The sequence below is a fragment of the Phoenix dactylifera genome, unplaced genomic scaffold (genome assembly GCF_009389715.1).
Source record: "Phoenix dactylifera cultivar Barhee BC4 unplaced genomic scaffold, palm_55x_up_171113_PBpolish2nd_filt_p 001432F, whole genome shotgun sequence".
In the NCBI taxonomy this organism is placed as follows: domain Eukaryota; kingdom Viridiplantae; phylum Streptophyta; class Magnoliopsida; order Arecales; family Arecaceae; genus Phoenix; species Phoenix dactylifera.
In genome coordinates, this window is record NW_024068754.1 from 65,526 (window position 1) to 83,246 (window position 17,721).

Sequence of the window (17,721 nt, forward strand, 5' to 3'; positions counted from 1 at the left end):
TTGCCACCAGAGCTATCTAGTGTACACAATGTCTTCCATATTTCTCTACTACGGAAGTACATTACAAAGTCTAGTCATGTAGTAGAGTATGAGCCATTACAGGTTGAAAAGGATCTGACTTGTGAAGAGTTTCCTCTACGCATCATAGATTGCAAGGAGCAGGTCTTGAGACGGCATACCATTTTCTATGTGAAAATTCAGTGAAATAACCATTCTGAAAGGGAGGCAATTTGGAAACTTGGAGATGAAATGCGTACGAGGTATCCACAGCTTTTTGCAAACTCAAGTATGTAAATTTTGAGGACGAAATTCTTTTTTAAGGAGGAAAGAATGTAACTATTAGGCCCAGATGGGCCGACCTGGACCATAGTCGGTGGACCATCTAGAGACCCAAAACGTGTATCTTCGGGAAGGAGCGGCGACCGCCAGCTGTTTAGGCGGTTATAACCACCTAACAGCCGCAGTTACGCCCAATTCCTCCACTTCCTTTTCCCCCAAAGAAGGCTATAAAAGCCTTAGAAGATCCCTCAGAGGCACTTCCACCCTCACCGCCTTCCTCTCTTCTTTTCTCTCAGCGGCAGCAGACCACTCGGATCCGCCGCCGAGCTGTCAGAGTAGGAGGCCCCGAGCCGCCAGAGGAAGTGACCAAGCTGCTGGAAGAGGCTTCTTGGCTCCTCCTTGGAGCTAGGTAAACCCTTGATCCCTTGCTCTCTTCATGATTTACACTCTATTTAGCTTAGATCTAGTTTAGCTATGAGATTAAAAAAAACAAAGAAAGAAGGAAATAAAACAAAAGAGAAGAGGAGGAAGAAGATGAAGAGGAGGGAAGGGGGAGGATCTAACCTGTGGTGGGCTCTGATCACGACACCAACTCGATCGAGCAATGATCATAGCCGGTCCATGCCGTGGATCTCCTTCCACCCGATCATGTTTTTCCCTTTCAAGCAAACCTTAAATCATAGGCCCTACCTCCCGATCCATGGGAGGAGTCATCGGCCCAAGCAAATCCAGTTCACATGGGATGGAACCAGTTTGCTTTCTCCTGGGGTTGTCGAAGAGAAGAGAGGCTGGTGACGGTGGCCTCTAGATCGGATGACCAGAGATCTTCCTTCTCTCGGTCATCCCTTCCTCTCGATCTCCTCTTCAAACCCTAACCCTAGATCCTATCTTCCAATCCATGGGCAGAGGCCACCAGCCAGCTCTCATGGTCGAAGAGGAGGATGATCATGCCGGTGGTGGGCTAGTCGTGCCTCCATGGCCAAGTGGGCATTCACCACCTCGGGTGGGGTTTGGGGAGATTAGGGATGAAGGGAAGGAGGAACAAAAGGGCCAAGCGGTCGGGTTTGGATGAAGAAGAGGAAGTTTGATGGGCCAGGCAATCAGTTTTGAAGGAAGTCTTATGGGCTTGTGAATATTGTGGGCTTTGTGGGCTATGATAATAAGGGTCCACCGAAATTGAACTTGGGTTACTGGATTTAGAGTCTAAGGTCTTAATCACTAGACCATGGAACCATGGGCCTGGTTATAAATCAATTGTTTAAGTTATTGGGCCTGAACCAAAATTAAATCAGGCCATGGGCCTGAATAAAATTGAGCCCAGTAACTGAATTAGGCCATGGGCATGAATAAAAAAATGAGCCCAGTAACTGAATCAGGCCATGGGCCTGAATAAAATGAGCCCAGTGACTGAATCAGGCCATGGGCTTGAACCAGAAATTGAGTCCTTTAGGTGGGCTGTAAAGGATTTTAATTAAGAGTAGTGTGTGAATATATAGAAATAAAATATAATAATTAAAAGTAGAAAAGTAGTAGAAGAGGTAGAATAAAGGTTAAATAAATAAATAAGAAATGGAAGGAGCAAATATCAATAATTTGATTGTTTATGATATTGCTAGGTGTTGGAGAATTGTCATCTAAAACTAGGATTTTGTAACCGAATTGAGGTAAGTGACCCTGACATAATCTTATTGTTTTCAAATATATGAAACTATTTGAATATGAAATTGTATATTACTAATTATGCTTCGCAAAAATTAGGATCAAGCATATGTATCAAGTGTTGCATGATTTTGGCTGAATGACATCCATCATGATTACTTTATAGTGTACACATGATTTATGATGATATAGAAAATTGCATGGAAAATGAAGTGTACAACATGATCATGGATTTTACACATTATGATTCCATTATTCATCTTTCAATGTACTTATGAAGTAAGATTTATGAAAAACATTTTAAGAACTATCGGATTGCTATGTAAGACCTCCGCCAGTGGGTAATAGTAACTCGGCATATGACCCCCGCCAGTGGATAGTAGTAACTCAGCATACGATCCTACCAACGGATAATAGTAGTTGGTAAAGGCCTTGCCATGGAAATAAGAGCAGCCATAGTTGCACTACCATCTAAGAGTACTGATTTCAAAGCATGGAATAATGGCAATGTTTTATGATGCATATTCATCTTTATGAACTTGTATGATAGGGCATCCATTGCTTTATGATCGATTTGAATATATGCTATATGAAATGCCTACTTTGTTATAACTGCTAATTTCTCAAATTAATGCATTGGCATGAAGTACATATGCTTGACCCGGTAAGATTGTGCATGGTTACTTACTGAGCCATATAGGTCGCACCACTTCATTTATCTTCTTATAGATAAATAGGGTTGCTAAGAGCAAGGAGCTTGACATACTTCAAGGTTATGGGGATAATTGAATATGAAATGTTAAAATTTTTAGAAGCTCTGTATCAATCCCTATTGATGAAACATTTTGACATTCATGAATAAAATTGTTTACTTTTGATATAAAATTTTGAAGTTGCTTCATGTTATTATACACATAAGTTTGCAAAAACACGGCCGTGTCATGGGCCGAATTTGGGGCGTAACACTGACTATGCTTATGATCTAGATATCTAGGAGAGCTATTGCTAGTCGACCCGATTTTAGATATCGGTATGTATGTTGTACTTTAAATGTATATAACTTATTGTATTATTTTATATTTTTTACGTCACTACTTGAATTGAGGATATTTTGTTGTTACTTGTAGCATGCAACATCTTACTAATTATTTTATGATTTGTATAATTTTAAAATAATAAAATGCATCATTAGGTTAAACCGGGATCATAGAAACATCAAAAAATATCAAAAAAATACAAAAAAATATCAAATTAGACTTAAAATCATTGAAAAACTTCAAAAAGAGTGATTACCAATTAAATATTCTTGAAAAGCAAAAAAAAAGGGCGTGCTAGTATGAAACCGGCACGCCCTAGCCATACCGGTTTCGGTTCAGTACCGAACCGTACCAACACCGGTTCGGTGGTCCTTGCTTACAAGACTGTCACCTCTACATAATAAATTATACCACCAACAGAATATTCATACCAAGTTTTGTAAGCACCAGAATTCTGTTGATACAAATGGCTCTTCTTTTACATCCATCGGAATGAGCATGCCAAAAAGCTTATCAGCACAATCTTAGACATTCCAAACTCCAAAGTCTCATATTAATGTTTCAGATCCTAGGAACAGTTTTGCATTCCATAAATGCATAAAGGAGATAAAATCTACTTTCTTAGAAAGATGATTTTCAGTCTCTTTTCATTTACTCCAAGACTAAAATCTTTTGTTTGAATCACATTCATGGCTAGTTCCCTAGCTACTTTGATTCAATTGAACCATATAGACTCTCATCTGAGAACATTTTGGAACAGATTGTGAAGATCTAGCCCATATGGGGGCGGAGCATTTCAAAATCTGTGAGCTGAATGGTTTAAATCTTAATTTGGCCAACTTGACATGGTTTTTGGAGGAAATTTTAGTGGTTAGAGATTTCAAGTATGGATATTCTTCTTACGCTACAGTAATTACCAGCATAAAACAAATGTAGCATACAATTTGTAGGTATGGCACCTACCTCCTTTTGAGGCAGTACTTGTTTGTATTTGCACTAGGTGGCATGGTGGATTTTTTGAATGTCTGCACCTAAGCTTCTGTTTGTGCTACATGGATGGCACAGTTTTGCTTGTGAGTGGTGCCGGTTACGCATCTGATGTGGTCAGTGCATTGTTATTGGATTGTCGTTCTAGGTCCATCTGACAGTCTTGACCTATGGACCCATCGACTTTCTTAGAAAGATGATTTTCAGTCTCTTTTCATTTACTCCAAGACTAAAATCTTTTGTTTGAATCACATTCATGGCTAGTTCCCTAGCTGCTTTGATTCAATTGAACTATATGGACTCTCATCTGAGGACATTTTGGAACAGATTGTGAAGATCTAGCCCATAGGGGGGCGGAGCATTTCAAATCTGTGAGCTGAATGGTTTAAATCTTAATTTGACCAACTTGACATGGTTTTTAGAGGAAATTTTAGTGGTTAGAGATTTCAAGTATGGATCTTCTTCCTATGCTACAGTAATCACCAGCATAAAACAAATGTAGCATACAATTTGTAGGTATGGCACCTACCTCCTTTTGAGGCAGTACTTGTATGTATTTGCACTAGGTGCATGGTGGATATTTTGAATGTCTGCACCTAAGCTTTTGTTTGTGCTACATGGATGGCATAGTTTTGCATGTGAGTGGTGCCGGTTACGCATCGGATGTGGTCGGTGCATTGTTATTGGATTGTCGTTCTAGGTCCATCTGACAGTCTTGACCTATGGACCCATCAACTTTCTTAGAAAGATGATTTTCAGTCTCTTTTCATTTACTCCAAGACTAAAATCTTTTGTTTGAATCACATTCATGGCTAGTTCCCTAGCTACTTTGATTCAATTGAACCATATAGACTCTCATCTGAGAACGTTTTGGAACAGATTGTGAAGATCTAGCCCATATGGGGGCGGAGCATTTCAAAATCTGTTCGCTGAATGGTTTAAATCTTAATTTGACCAACTTGACATGGTTTTTGGAGGAAATTTTAGTGGTTAGAGATTTCAATTATGGATCTTCTTCTTATGCTATAGTAATTACCAGTGTAAAACAAATGTAGCATGCAATTTGTAGGTATGACACCTACCTCCTTTTGAGGCGGTACTTGTTTGTATTTGCACTAGGTGGCATGGTGGATTTCTTGAATGTCTGCACCTAAGCTTCTGTTTGTGCTACATGGATGGCACAGTTTTGCATGTGAGTGGTGCCGGTTACACATCTGATGTGGTTTGTGCATTGTTCTTGGATTGTTGTTCTAGGTCCATCTGTCAGTCTTGACCTATGGACCCATCAACTTTCTTAGAAAGATGATTTTCAGTCTCTTTTCATTTACTCCAAGACTAAAATCTTTTGTTTGAATCACATTCATGGCTAGTTCCCTAGCTACTTTGATTCAATTGAACCATATAGACTCTCATCTGAGAACGTTTTGGAACAGATTGTGAAGATCTAGCCCATATGGGGGCGGAGCATTTCAAAATCTGTTCGCTGAATGGTTTAAATCTTAATTTGACCAACTTGACATGGTTTTTGGAGGAAATTTTCGTGGTTAGAGATTTCAATTATGGATCTTCTTCTTATGCTACAGTAATTACCAGTGTAAAACCAATGTAGCATGCAATTTGTAGGTATGACACCTCCTTTTGAGGTGGTACTTGTTTGTATTTGCACTAGGTGGCATGGTGGATTTCTTGAATGTCTGCACCTAAGCTTCTGTTTGTGCTACATGGATGGCACAGTTTTGCATGTGAGTGGTGCCGGTTACACATCTGATGTGGTTTGTGCATTGTTCTTGGATTGTTGTTCTAGGTCCATCTGTCAGTCTTGACCTATGGACCTATCGACCTAGGCATATGTTGTATTGGTCCATAGGCCCTTAAAAATGTGTGTGAAAGAGAGAGAGAGAGAGAGAGAGAGAGAGAGAAGGGGGGGGGTGATTGGGGGGTTGGGGGGGGGGGGGGGTGGGGGGACCTGTATGTTCCATGCAAGTATGCAATCAGCTTCGAGCACAAGTATTTTCTTCCTTGAAGGCAAAAAAAGAGAACATGGATGTACGATCCCTGTGTAGGCACATACTGTAAGATGTACGATCCCTGTATAGGCAGACATTAATGACAACGAACTGACTCACTTTTCAGTCTGACTTTCCAGATCATCTGGTTTTTCACCCAATAGAGGTTCTTTGACATCTACTTCATAATTGTTGTATCGTGCATCAGTAGATATTGTTATCTTTGAAGAATCATCTTTGACATCTGGCTTGCTCTTGGTGTCGAAATCCTTGGCTTTACCCCATAACACTATATACAAGCCACCCACAACTGCAACAGCACCTATCAAGCTGAAAAAAGTTCATATATTGTTAGTCAGCAAGTAATTATGTTGCTAGAATATATGGATTAATGATTTAGTTAATCTGCTACAAATGAAAAGTTCACATCAGGCAACCACAATTTGGTGTTAAACTAACTACTTTTATCTTGCTAAACAGCATGTTTTTTGCATCATCTTCTGTAAATTTTTTTCTTTTACAGAAATCAGGGAACATATCGACAAATAGTCTATTGCCTAAAGTTTTATTAAGCTGGCCATAGTATGCAATGTTTTCTCCTGACATTTTAATGGAATACGCTCTCTTCATCAAAAAAAAATGCAGAAAACCCTCAAGATATTTTGCTTTGTCTCAAGAGATAAAGTTTTAGTCTTTTGTCATTGCATTGGTAGATAATGTGTTTCTTTGGTATGGATAGATGATGTGTTTGGTTGCAGGGAAATGAGTTGTATTGCTGTATATAAAACGGCATATGCCCTCATTACATGTTTTGCGTTTGATGCAATCATACTCTCTCTATTTTACTTTGGTTGTTGTGGTACAATCATTGCTTTTTTTAACAAATTAATTTGATTTGGGTGAAAAACTATATGTAGCTGATTTTAGTGGATGAACAGTTCATTAACAAGTTTAAAGTGATATAAACTACTAGATTCATCTGCTAGCTTGTGTTACTCTTCTTTGTACTGTTTGTTAACTATAAACAGAATAATGGAATGACTTAGCTCTAGACAAGCTGTGGCTAATATATAAAGTTATTTTCAAATCTTGAACCAATAAAGACATTTCTAATAAATCATTAAAGACTTATCAATGTTTTTGTGAGGCAAGGTAAATATACCTTCCAATATGGAGTCTCTCGTTAAGGATTATGAAAGCCAAAATGGAAGTAATGATGGCGCAGAGTGGATTAAACATTGCAGAATAGAGAGGCCCCCTTACTGATATGCACCAAGATTGGAGATAAAAGGTGACACCCGATCCAAAAATTCCCTGTGTGGGTTTTAGAATGTTTAGTGGATGAATCAGTAAATATAAAAAACTGGAAACAGTGTATGGTTAATAACTTACTGCAAATAAACAACACAAAAGCTCGAAGATTGAACGAATCTTCCAAGCACTCAGGTTTGGTTCCAAGTAAAATGTGAGAATAGCTGATTGGAAGGTCGATAAAAGGCACATCCAAGCTGATAGTGATAATGGGTCAAGATATGACTTACAAATTGGCACCTGTGAGCAAAGCCATGAAAGATCAGTATCTCTTACATTTTAAGAAGTAATAATGTTCTTTCAGGGAGCTTTATTACCTGCAAGATAAGCCAAAATGACCAGCAAAAACTGCTTCCGATGAGAAGGAGGCCGCCAATCACCCATGTTTGACCAGAATTCTGATATCCAACATTCAGAAGCCTTGGACCTTTGAAAAATGCCATGGACATCGCTCCTCCAACGCAGATAACAGTCCCAAGTACCTTGGCCATGCTTCTAAAGCTCCGTAATTTTACCTTCTCTAAACTGTCAATCATATGAAAAACAGTGCATTTTGTTAACGATGTTAAACTTCCATAGTAACTTCATGATCTAATATGTACAGGACATCAAGGAGAACTGAAGGAGCAAGGAACATTCGGTTTAATGAACTATTGTAGTGGGTTGCATGTTTATGATATACAACAGTATAAGCTTGCATATCAGCTTTGGAAAATCTAAAGATTAATCTATTTGTGATAAGAAGATTGAGGATGATGCTAGATATTTCTCATCTCCATTACGAGCTGGTTAACCTATTAAAATGTTAAGCGTCATGAGATGTTTATGATTCAGGATGCTAATACTATTTCTTACGTCAGATGTAAGGTTTTAAATCCCCTGCCTACGTCCCCTCCATCTCTCCCCTGCTAGTTTCTTTTCTTTTGTCTTCTTTGTTTTTTCCCCCTATTTTTTTCCTTCTGTCCTTTTTTTTTTCTCACTTCTCTTTTCTTTTTCTTCTCCTTTCCTTCGTTGATTTTTTTTCTCTTTCTTCCTTTTTCCTATCTCAAAACTCCCTTTTCCTTGTAAAGATGGGACGGGATGGTACGGCGAGGATGCTGGCGGGAGCCAAGCAATGGACGGGTCCCAATTTAAGACAGCCATGCTTCATGCCGGTGCCAAGCTGTTAACTGTATTATTTAGGTCCCAAGGGGAACGAACACCGGCCATTCAAGTGGTGCTTAGCTGGTGGGAAGACATTAAATCAGTGCCCTTGTTATCCTAAGGAAAGCTCAGCCATTTTGACCCCCCATTGCAAAATTCTGAAATAGTACATGCTAATTAGGCAACAGCAGGGACTTAATTGGGCGTGCCCATTATCAAACATTGCTGACGTGCAAAAACTTATAAACTAGTTCATTGACCCATGTTAGGCTGGCCATGACCTAGTCCACTCATTGCAAGCCCAAGGTGGATCAACGATGGCTTCTAGTTGCCATCACTCGATGGAAAGTTAGCCTTTGTTTGTCGATCAGTTTGCCACCAATATCATCCTAGTAGGATCCACTTGGCACTGTATAAAGATCGTCATATTAAATCGTGCAAGCGACTTATGTGACGCCAATAAATAGACCAGTCAAGCTGCTGACTAATTTAGAAAATGCATAAACTAATTCAAGAATGCCATGGAACACTCCTGAGGTTCTAGAACCTTTGCATGATGAACGAAACATGGTTTCATATCAACAACAAAAAAAAGGTTGCATCATTAAGAAAATTGAAATCTATATCGATTAGGGGCTGAAGTTTTGTTAAAAATTCCATGCATGCAATCGAAATCCATCTCATGCCTAAGTCCATAAAGGCCATGTTATGGTGCCATCGATGCCTGCAATGGAACCTAATCTATTCTTTATTTTCTTGGCAAACCACTGATTACTAAAGGCCATGTTATGGTGCCATATCGGTGCCTGCAATGGAACCTAATCTATTCTTTATTTTCTTGGTAAACCACTGATTACTGAAGAGATTGTTAATTTAGGGAGTAGGCATTGTGAGAGATTGGAGGGCTTACCCAATAGAGGCTGCCATCACAAACGTAAGTGCGGGGTTTAGATTGGTCATAGCCGTGGCTATTGATGAAGATGCCAACTTCAGCCCTTGATAATAGCAGTACTGGTTGAGGGTGGCACTGTTCAAGAAAAAAACGCAAGGAAAACATAAACAGCTAATCTCAAGTACCTTTGACGAGGAGATCGACGAACAGAAAACTAAGCACTTACCCAACAAGAGAAGCAACAAACACCAAACAAAAGGCTCTAAAGCCCAAGCTCATCTGACTCAAATTCCCCCTGGACAACCATAGGTGAAAAATAGTGAGAGAGAAAGAGAAAGAGAGAGAGAGAGAGAGAGAGAGAGAGAGAGAGAGAGAGTACCGTCTTGCTAGAATGGTTGTGGGTGCCACGACGAGAGTGGCCATGGCCTGCCTATAGACAACAAAGACCATGGGGTTCATGCCCTCGGTGAAGGCAGCCTTGGCTGAGAGAGCCATGACGGCGTAGATGCACTGCGCCAACATCATGGCGAGGCCAGGCTTGTTTTCCTCGAGGAAGGACTCTCCCATTCCTTCACACAAAGGAGGTACTGTTTTAATGGAGCACACAAAGGAGAAACAACACGGATTGCTTCACAAGGAGGCCATACAGCGTTCTTATATAGCGGGTTTGTCCAGATGCCCCTGCCGTGGCTCTTAGTATACCCGTATGACGGCACACTAACCTAAAATCCAGAATAAAGACCAAATGCAAAAAAAAAAAAAAAATACAGAGAATTTTGAGAAAAAAATAAGTGGAAAAAATTGAAAGAGAAATAAATATATTTAGAAAAATAAAAGCCGAAATAATGAGTTAGACTCCCTCTTATAGAATGCCTCATGAAAGAGGCTTTATACACATAAAAAAATTCTCTACTAACTCTTCACATAACTCTCTTCTACTGCAATATAAAAACATCATTATTCCACTCCAACTAAAAAATAAACTTAAATATACTAAGACTAAAGCTCAATCTAACTTAAAGTAGAGTAGCACTAAAAGATAAATTATCTCAACTAGAATTGGAATAAAAAACTAGGATAGAATCCTAATATAAGTTGGATAAGCAATGGACTTCCAACACTTCCCCTCGTTACAACTTACAAGGTATCGGCAATGTTGGACTTGTCGATATTGTGAAACGCCACACTAGCTATTGCCAATAATACAGTAGTAATATCAACATGCAATATCTTATAGAACTAATTAAACAATAGAGCTCTTTTATTGATTCGAATAATAACTTCTTGGCTGGCACGTACTTTTCAATGCACGTGTCAAGATCGATGATCTCCTCCAACACTTCCTCTTAGCACTAACTCCATGGTCACTATACCGAGATTCTATAAGACATCTAACCTATGCCAACAAGCATCAAGTTACTAGTTACAGTTATTACTTACGGGAGTATTGACCATTATCTGCACATCTATAAAATCAGTAGTAAAACATTAGCTTTATTCACATTCCTTGACTTAAGCAGCTTTAAGTATCTGCATATAATTAGTTTTTATATATAAAATCAAATCTTCATGTATAGAGTCTTCTAATAGCTCGAACTTTGGAGTAGCTTTAAAATTAATTGAGGTACCAAATATTTTGTCAAATATAAAGGCATAACATGAATCATCTCTACCAAGCATGTCTTTTTGCTGTTGGATCTCTGAAACTACTTTAAAATTAGTTAGCTCTTCATCTTCATGAACGACTAAATCATTATAAAAAACATCCATGTCATGGATAGCTTTCATTTAAGGCTCTTCTATATAATTTAATTCCTTGATATGAATTTCTATGACCGGATCAACTATAGCATTCTTTGACTCTTCTTGAGCAATTATAAAATTAATTGATTCTTCAATCATGATCTTTTCTAAACTTGATACAGCATCCATGTGATCAAGCTCCTCCTCCTCCAAATTTTCTTCTAGATCTGCATGATCCTTGGGCTAATCAATCTTGTCATGCTCTAAGTCTTCCGAACTTAATCCAGTCTCTAATTAATTAAGCTCCATGTGCTTCAAATCTTCATCTTTAAACTAAATTTGTTCTTCTTCCAAAGTTTTAGAAAGCTTGAAACCAAAATTTACTCTTCATGCAACTTTTGTTTAAGATGTCTCACCTTGCTAGAATTTGAGTGGATGGCTACAAGAATATCCCATGCTTTTTTTGGCCTATGTATATCCTAGATATAGAAATAATTTTTTCTATCAATTGAAACTTGAATAATCTACATAATCTTTCTAGATTTCAAATTTTACTTTCTTCTGGCAACCACATTGTTGAGAGTATCTGTTGACATCATCTCTGACTCATTCATGATATATCTCATAAATCTTGTTATTTAAAATAAGACTTGACAATAGATTTCTATATTGGATAACATATGTTGTTCAACTTATAAAAAGAAGCAAAAATAGCCATTTTGATATTGCTGAGGTCAGGTATGTTGAACCCATCGAGAGAGAAAATAGTAGCATTAGTCATGATGATTTACCTTTTAAATCATCAAAATAAAAGTCTACACATTTGCACCACCCCACGGCGAGTTACTCAAAGCTCTTCAATTATGTTGAGCTATGAACAAATGAACTACCAATTAGAAGAAAAAAAAGATTCATTTCATTCTAGATTTATGGCGGATCTAGTCTACCTAATAATTTCATCAATTAGGGTCGGGCATTGCTTAGCCACTACAACTTTTATATAGAACCGGTGATGGATGAGCGATTCTCGTATTTCTCTAACTAGAATAGAGAGTATAAGTTTCCATTAAAAAAAAACCGTAGACGGTATAGGTGATCTAGAGTCGTACATGAAAGAAAAAGAAATAAAAAAAATTTACATAATTCATAGCTAGTTCTCGAAAATGCTTCGGGTGCTTTTTAATTCATGTGGTAAGTTTCTTGGGCCAAATATCTGCAAGTTGCAGCAATCATCTCAGCATCAGTCGAACAGTTTCTTAACAAAATAGAATATAAAAAATTTTATTGCAATGCTTAACGGATGCTGCATCATAAGTCTCGTAATGGACGGCCGGTCCCTTTCCCCAGCTCACTGATTTCTCCTCACATACCATATCAGTTCCGCACGTGCGACCTTATGCAAAGCACGAGGCCACCTTCTCTCTCTCTCTCTCTCTCTCTCTCTCTCTCTCTCTCCAATAATTCTTTTTTTTTTGGACGAGGCCACCCTCTCTCCAATAATTGGAAGGGTCGTGCAAATCGCGGCCCATATAATTCATGGGTGGGCCAGGGCTACTGGCCACGTGATATAATCATTTTTATTTTTATTTTCTGATTCCGTGAGTGACAGATGGAAGGTGCCGTTGGGCTAACGTTGTCGGCTAGCTCTGTCCGTGTGCGCTATTGAAGCGGCCGCGACCATTAGGCCGCCTTCGTGATGCCAATGGGAACTTGTTTAGAATGACAATGGGAGTGTTCGGCTCTCCTGCTAATCTGTTGTCTCTTGTTAATGCATGATATTTTGGCTTTTATGCTTAGAATAACCTGACTAACATATCATACAAAAATAAATAAACAAATAAATATCCGTATTGCTTGTACTGCAATAGGCGTCATTATCATATTTTTTTGAGAGAGTTAGAAACAGAGATTCTATTTATTTATTTTTTCAGATTTCTAATAATAGATTAATGTATGTTTGTTTTTTTTTTTTTTTTTATGGCGAGAGGAGTTGCTCGACCATGTGGAGATCGAAAGGTGGTGTCGAGAGGAGCTAGCTGGAAGCTTAACATCGACAGCAGTCTCGTGGTCGGGATGCTCGTCAAGGGTCTCAAGAATGGAGTAGGTCTAGGCGATATCGGAGATGGCGGCGACCATGATGAAGTCCAGTCATGTTCTTCACATGTTTGCAAGGTGGGTAGGCGACATTGTCAGTCGTTGCCAATAGGGAGCTTGTTGAGGGTGTAAGAGGAGGTCGAGGAGGAGAGAAGGTGAGGGAGAGGAGGTGAGTTCAATGGTAGACTGGATCCGACCGTCAGCTATGCAGGAGAGGCCGATCGACTTGCTCAATCATAGTGACGTGCTCAACCATAGTGTCGTGTTTGACAGTGGTGACATGCTCCACAATTAGACTTACTCATCGGATGGATGAGGTTCAACCCCAAGGTATGACCAAAATGAGCCATGCCAATGCCTAGCTCAGCCCGGCCTTCGGGTCTACTTTCCAGGCTCCAGCCTACTAGCTGTAGGCTTTCGAGGCGTAGTGGGCTAGCTGGATGGCAATTCTCACATCTTTGTATCTTTCTTGTCTTCGAAGACATTTTTAAAGAAGTTTTTGTCTCTGAATCCATGATCCCCCTTCATTTCTTAATAGGAGCATAGGGTTGATGAGGAGTGCCGAATAAATGTCCTAGTCAGGAGATCTAGGGTTCACTAGTGTGGTGCTATCACTTGTCCGACGTGATGAGGTACAACAGTTGGATCTCCTTTGGCGATCGGATCTCCTATGGGGGTTGCATCACCAACGGCGGTTGTTTAATTTAGGCAGTAATAGGAGGTGAAGACAACCTCTTCGGCGGGCCTGGCGAAGGGGACTGGAAACCAGGAAGTTCCATGGCTCATCTATAAATTCCAAGCTCGGGTTGGATCAATGTAAATCCGATTCCAACTCATTTAGTAGACATGCTCAAATTTCAGACTTAACCCGACTTGCCGGGCTTCCGTCCAAAATATTGTGGACTTGGACGTGCCATCTGGCATTTGAATGGATCTTCTAGTGATGTACTCGAGGCAAATATTGGAAGTCCAGTGAAGATCATAGGAAGGTCAGGTGGAGAGGATGGGAGAGAGACAGGGGAGGGTGAAAATCTATTTTAAAAAAGATCAAAGTGAAAAATTTTTGCTTCTATTTTTTGGAACTCATAAAAGTTATATTGAACATAGAAATATAGTAACTAAACAAGTTTGCTACGTTAAATTTCGTGTTTTTGTTAGAAACATAAAGGAAAAAAACAAACAGTATCCGATCACTGACAACTCTCTCTCTCTGTGCTCATTCTCACTCTTGCGTGTCATGTCATCATTGGATCTTGCGAGGTATTTTTTTAACCTAAACTTAGATCCGACGCTTCATCTACGTGGATTTGGACCAGAAATGATGGGGCCAGGTTCGGGTATACCTAACGATGTCGATGGACGGTCTTGAACCACGAGGTAGCTATGGATTCTTCCGATCTTTTGACAGCAAATGAACCCCGACATGATCCGAGTGGGCCCTGCCAGTCTGGATCCCAAATAGATTCCCACCCCCCCAAAAAAAACTCAAAATTGCTAATAATGGTTTAAAACAGATAGGATTCAAGATTGGGTGTCCGTCAGCTTTGAATGTACCACTACACTACAAATATGACACATTCACAGCTCATTTCCAGGTGTTTTTGTTCTTATAAAAGCAAGACGACGCGGCATTACACGTCATGGCCACATAATTATTTACATTATTTTATTTGTATTATTTTATATTGCTGTACCCCTCCTTCTTCTTAGGACCACATGCATCGGCTTCAACATGCCTTTCCATACTTTGGAGGACGCCAGAATTATTTTACTCTCGCTCTTAATTTTATTTGGATGTATTCATACCGTCAACTCATGCAGCCATGTGGACAAGGTGGTCATGTCAAAGACCAATGATATAGGGCTCTCATTAATATTTCTTGATGAAAAATAATTCCATTTAACCAAAAAAAAAAAGATTTTGAGCACAACAAGGATGATTCATTGGCCTAAAAGATGGAGAGAGAGAATAAAAAAACAAACCTAAGCTGGCACTCAAGCTATAATGCCAAATCTTATTTGGATTTTTTTTTTCTAAGGTATGGGTACACCCAATAAATTTTTGCATGGAATTATCTAGCATGAAAATCGAGTAAAATATTTTTGTTGTTGCTCACCACAAATTGGATCCTTGTTGGCACAATCTTTGGCTACAATCAAGTCAAGTTCCTTCTTCCTTCCTCAATGCTCGTCACCGGATTTCTAGAATATTAATTCAAGGACTTATTTGCTTCAAAAAAAAAAAAGTTAAGGTCAACAAAAAAATAAAAAAAAATTAATTGAAGTTTTCAAATAAAAAAAGTAATTTTATGGAAATAAGATTTTCATATTTTATAAAGAAAATTTAAAAAGAACATGAAAAAACTACTTTTCCATCAGTTGAGAATTTAAATTTTTTTTCTAAAACTATTCTTAAGCTATCAAAATTTATAGATAAAAAAATTTTCTTTATTAAGAGTATAATAGATATTTCATATAATTTTTTGAAAAAAGTAGACGTTCAATCAAATATTAGCCACTCTCGAATGTACTATTTTTTCAAGGCCAACCAAACATACTAAAATTATCTTTTCAGGTACTATATTTTTAGGAATCAGGTTTTTAGAAAAAATATTTTGTTGAGAAAAAAATTCTAAATAAATAATGGCTCAGCTACATCTTTTAAGACGGTTGGTTAGTTTAAAACTCCCATCACGACATTAGAAGACATGACATCGATAAAGAGGTTTTGGATGACGAGGTGCCAAATAATGAAGAAATTATTGATTGGACAAGTCCACTGGCACAGTGATGAACCAATCCAACCACTAAGATGGACAAAAAAAGATAGGAGCGAAGAGCATGCCATACGCGTGCGTCTGTGCATGTTGGTGCGTGATCGGACTAATTCATTAATTTAGTGATGGGCTTGATCCAACTAAAACTTTGACCAAACTTGATTTTTCACGGTCCCCACTCGTGGTTTAGTCATGGCCCATTATGTCCATCGAGTAGCAAATTGTGTAGTCTGCAATTAGATAATTGGACCCTGGCGGGCATACTTGTTATTTTTCTCTCTGCTGCCAGGTGAAAAAGAAAACACCAATGAAACAGAAGAAATCTTCATAGACTATGTTGCTGGAAATTGGACCCGGGGGCAATCTTCGGTCGAGTGAGAGGGAGCAGCGGGTCACCACGGCGGGGCGGCGACCAGTCGGCGGGCGGCGTCCTCCGCTTGGGGTGGCCGGAGAGAGGGAGCAGGAGGTCCTCACAGCGGGGCAGCGATCCGTCAGCGGGCGGCGTCCTCCGTCTGGGTGCCTGCAGACAAACCGGTGGCCGGGTTTTCCGGCGCCGGCCCTTTGACGCTCAAGTCAGGGAGGGGGCAGATAGTGTAAGGAGGAGATGAACAGTGCTTGTAAGGCACGGAATTTCCCAACCCCCTCCTGAGAAGCCAAGGCTCCCTTTTATAGGTGGGGGTCGGTTTACCTGTGATGTAACAGGGCGAGGCCATAGTACGGCTCGGCATGTGGCTCAGGTCGGCGCACGGTCAGGCGAATCATTGTGCTGATGTCGGCGGTGAGGGCGTCGTACGACCCGAACCAGTACGCTACCAGGCGAATCATTGCATTGGTGTCGGAGGTATGGCCGAGATCAGAGACTTATCATGGTTGACCAGACTTTGCTGGGCTAACTTGCCGTGGAGAGCTGAGAGTCCGTAGATGACAGGAGCCATACGCATTAAATGTGGAGTAAGCCGGAGATCCGCATTAATTGCAGAGTAGGCCGGAGATCCGCATTGATTGTTGAGTGAACTGGAGGTTTACAGTAGCCATGCGCAATAAATGCTGAAGCAGCGGTAGGATATGGTCCTCAGTTGGACCTCAGAGGAGTACGGTCGTAGTAGGTGGCTGACAAGGGTAGACCTTGAGCATCAAGATTTTCCTAGGTCGGATGTCTTGAGGTCGGGCGTTCCGAGGTCGGACGCCGACTTCGGCTGTTCAGGATCGGCGATTGTGCGGCTTCTTGGGGGCATTCGTGTCACTTGGGGGGAAAAATCTTATTCCCCCAACACTACCCCCCGACTTCCGAGTTCGAGCGGCTTGCGGGCTCGGACGTGGGAAGTAAAGTCTGTCATTAGAGTTAGGGGGCGAATCTCGTCCGTGCCCTCGTGTTTCTCGGAGTGTTTATGGCGAGACCCGCGCCCTTGGGCGTTTCGAGGTTGCTTTATTCAGTGAACTTATGGTGGAGCCCGTATCCTTACGTTTCTCGGAGTGTTTATGGCGAGACCCGCGCCCTTGGGCGTTTCGAGGTTGCTTTATTCAGCGAACTTATGGTGGAGCCTGTATCCTTACGTTTCTCGGAGCGGATGTAACAGGGGTGGCGTCTCTTGGATCGCCAAGACCGCTTCGTGCGGCGGACCCATGATGAGGGTCCTCGAGCTCAACGAGGCGACGCCTCGATCCCGTAATCGGAATTCCCCGCTCATCAATGAGCGTGCCGTTACGGGGTTCAAAACGGACACGCGGCATGACCTAGGATCGGACGCTTCCGATCTCGTATTACTGGATCATGGATCCGGCAAGGTGAAGGC

General features: G+C 40.3%; 1 protein-coding gene and 1 long non-coding RNA gene across 2 annotated transcripts; both read right to left on the bottom strand.

Annotated features, from left to right (window-relative positions):
• Positions 1 to 3,569: 3,569 nt before the first annotated feature.
• LOC120108618 lies at positions 3,570 to 5,856 on the bottom strand. The gene is made up of 2 exons (XR_005509899.1): positions 5,787 to 5,856; positions 3,570 to 5,236 (listed from the first exon to the last, which is right to left on the bottom strand). It is a non-coding gene; the product is annotated as an uncharacterized LOC120108618 (long non-coding RNA).
• Positions 5,857 to 5,927: 71 nt separating this feature from the next.
• Positions 5,928 to 9,943, bottom strand: LOC103718051 (WAT1-related protein At4g30420-like). The gene is made up of 8 exons (XM_039122274.1): positions 9,694 to 9,943; positions 9,541 to 9,609; positions 9,333 to 9,449; positions 7,597 to 7,804; positions 7,361 to 7,519; positions 7,131 to 7,282; positions 6,089 to 6,298; positions 5,928 to 6,017 (listed from the first exon to the last, which is right to left on the bottom strand). Exons 1-8 carry the CDS (start codon positions 9,879 to 9,881, stop codon positions 5,954 to 5,956), a joined length of 1,167 nt encoding a protein of 388 aa, XP_038978202.1. The 5' UTR covers positions 9,882 to 9,943; the 3' UTR covers positions 5,928 to 5,953.
• Between the last annotated feature and the right edge of the window lie 7,778 nt (positions 9,944 to 17,721).

Excerpts from the sequence above, each read along its gene's own strand:
- LOC103718051 (XM_039122274.1), bottom strand. The coding sequence starts at position 9,881 with ATGGGAGAGTCCTTCCTCGAGGAAAACAAGCCTGGCCTCGCCATGATG. Across the intron at positions 7,520-7,596 it reads CATTTTGGCTTATCTTGCAG|GTGCCAATTTGTAAGTCATA; the intron begins GTAATAAAGCTC and ends CTTTGCTCACAG. Across the intron at positions 7,283-7,360 it reads TTTTGTGTTGTTTATTTGCA|GGAATTTTTGGATCGGGTGT; the intron begins GTAAGTTATTAA and ends AAACCCACACAG.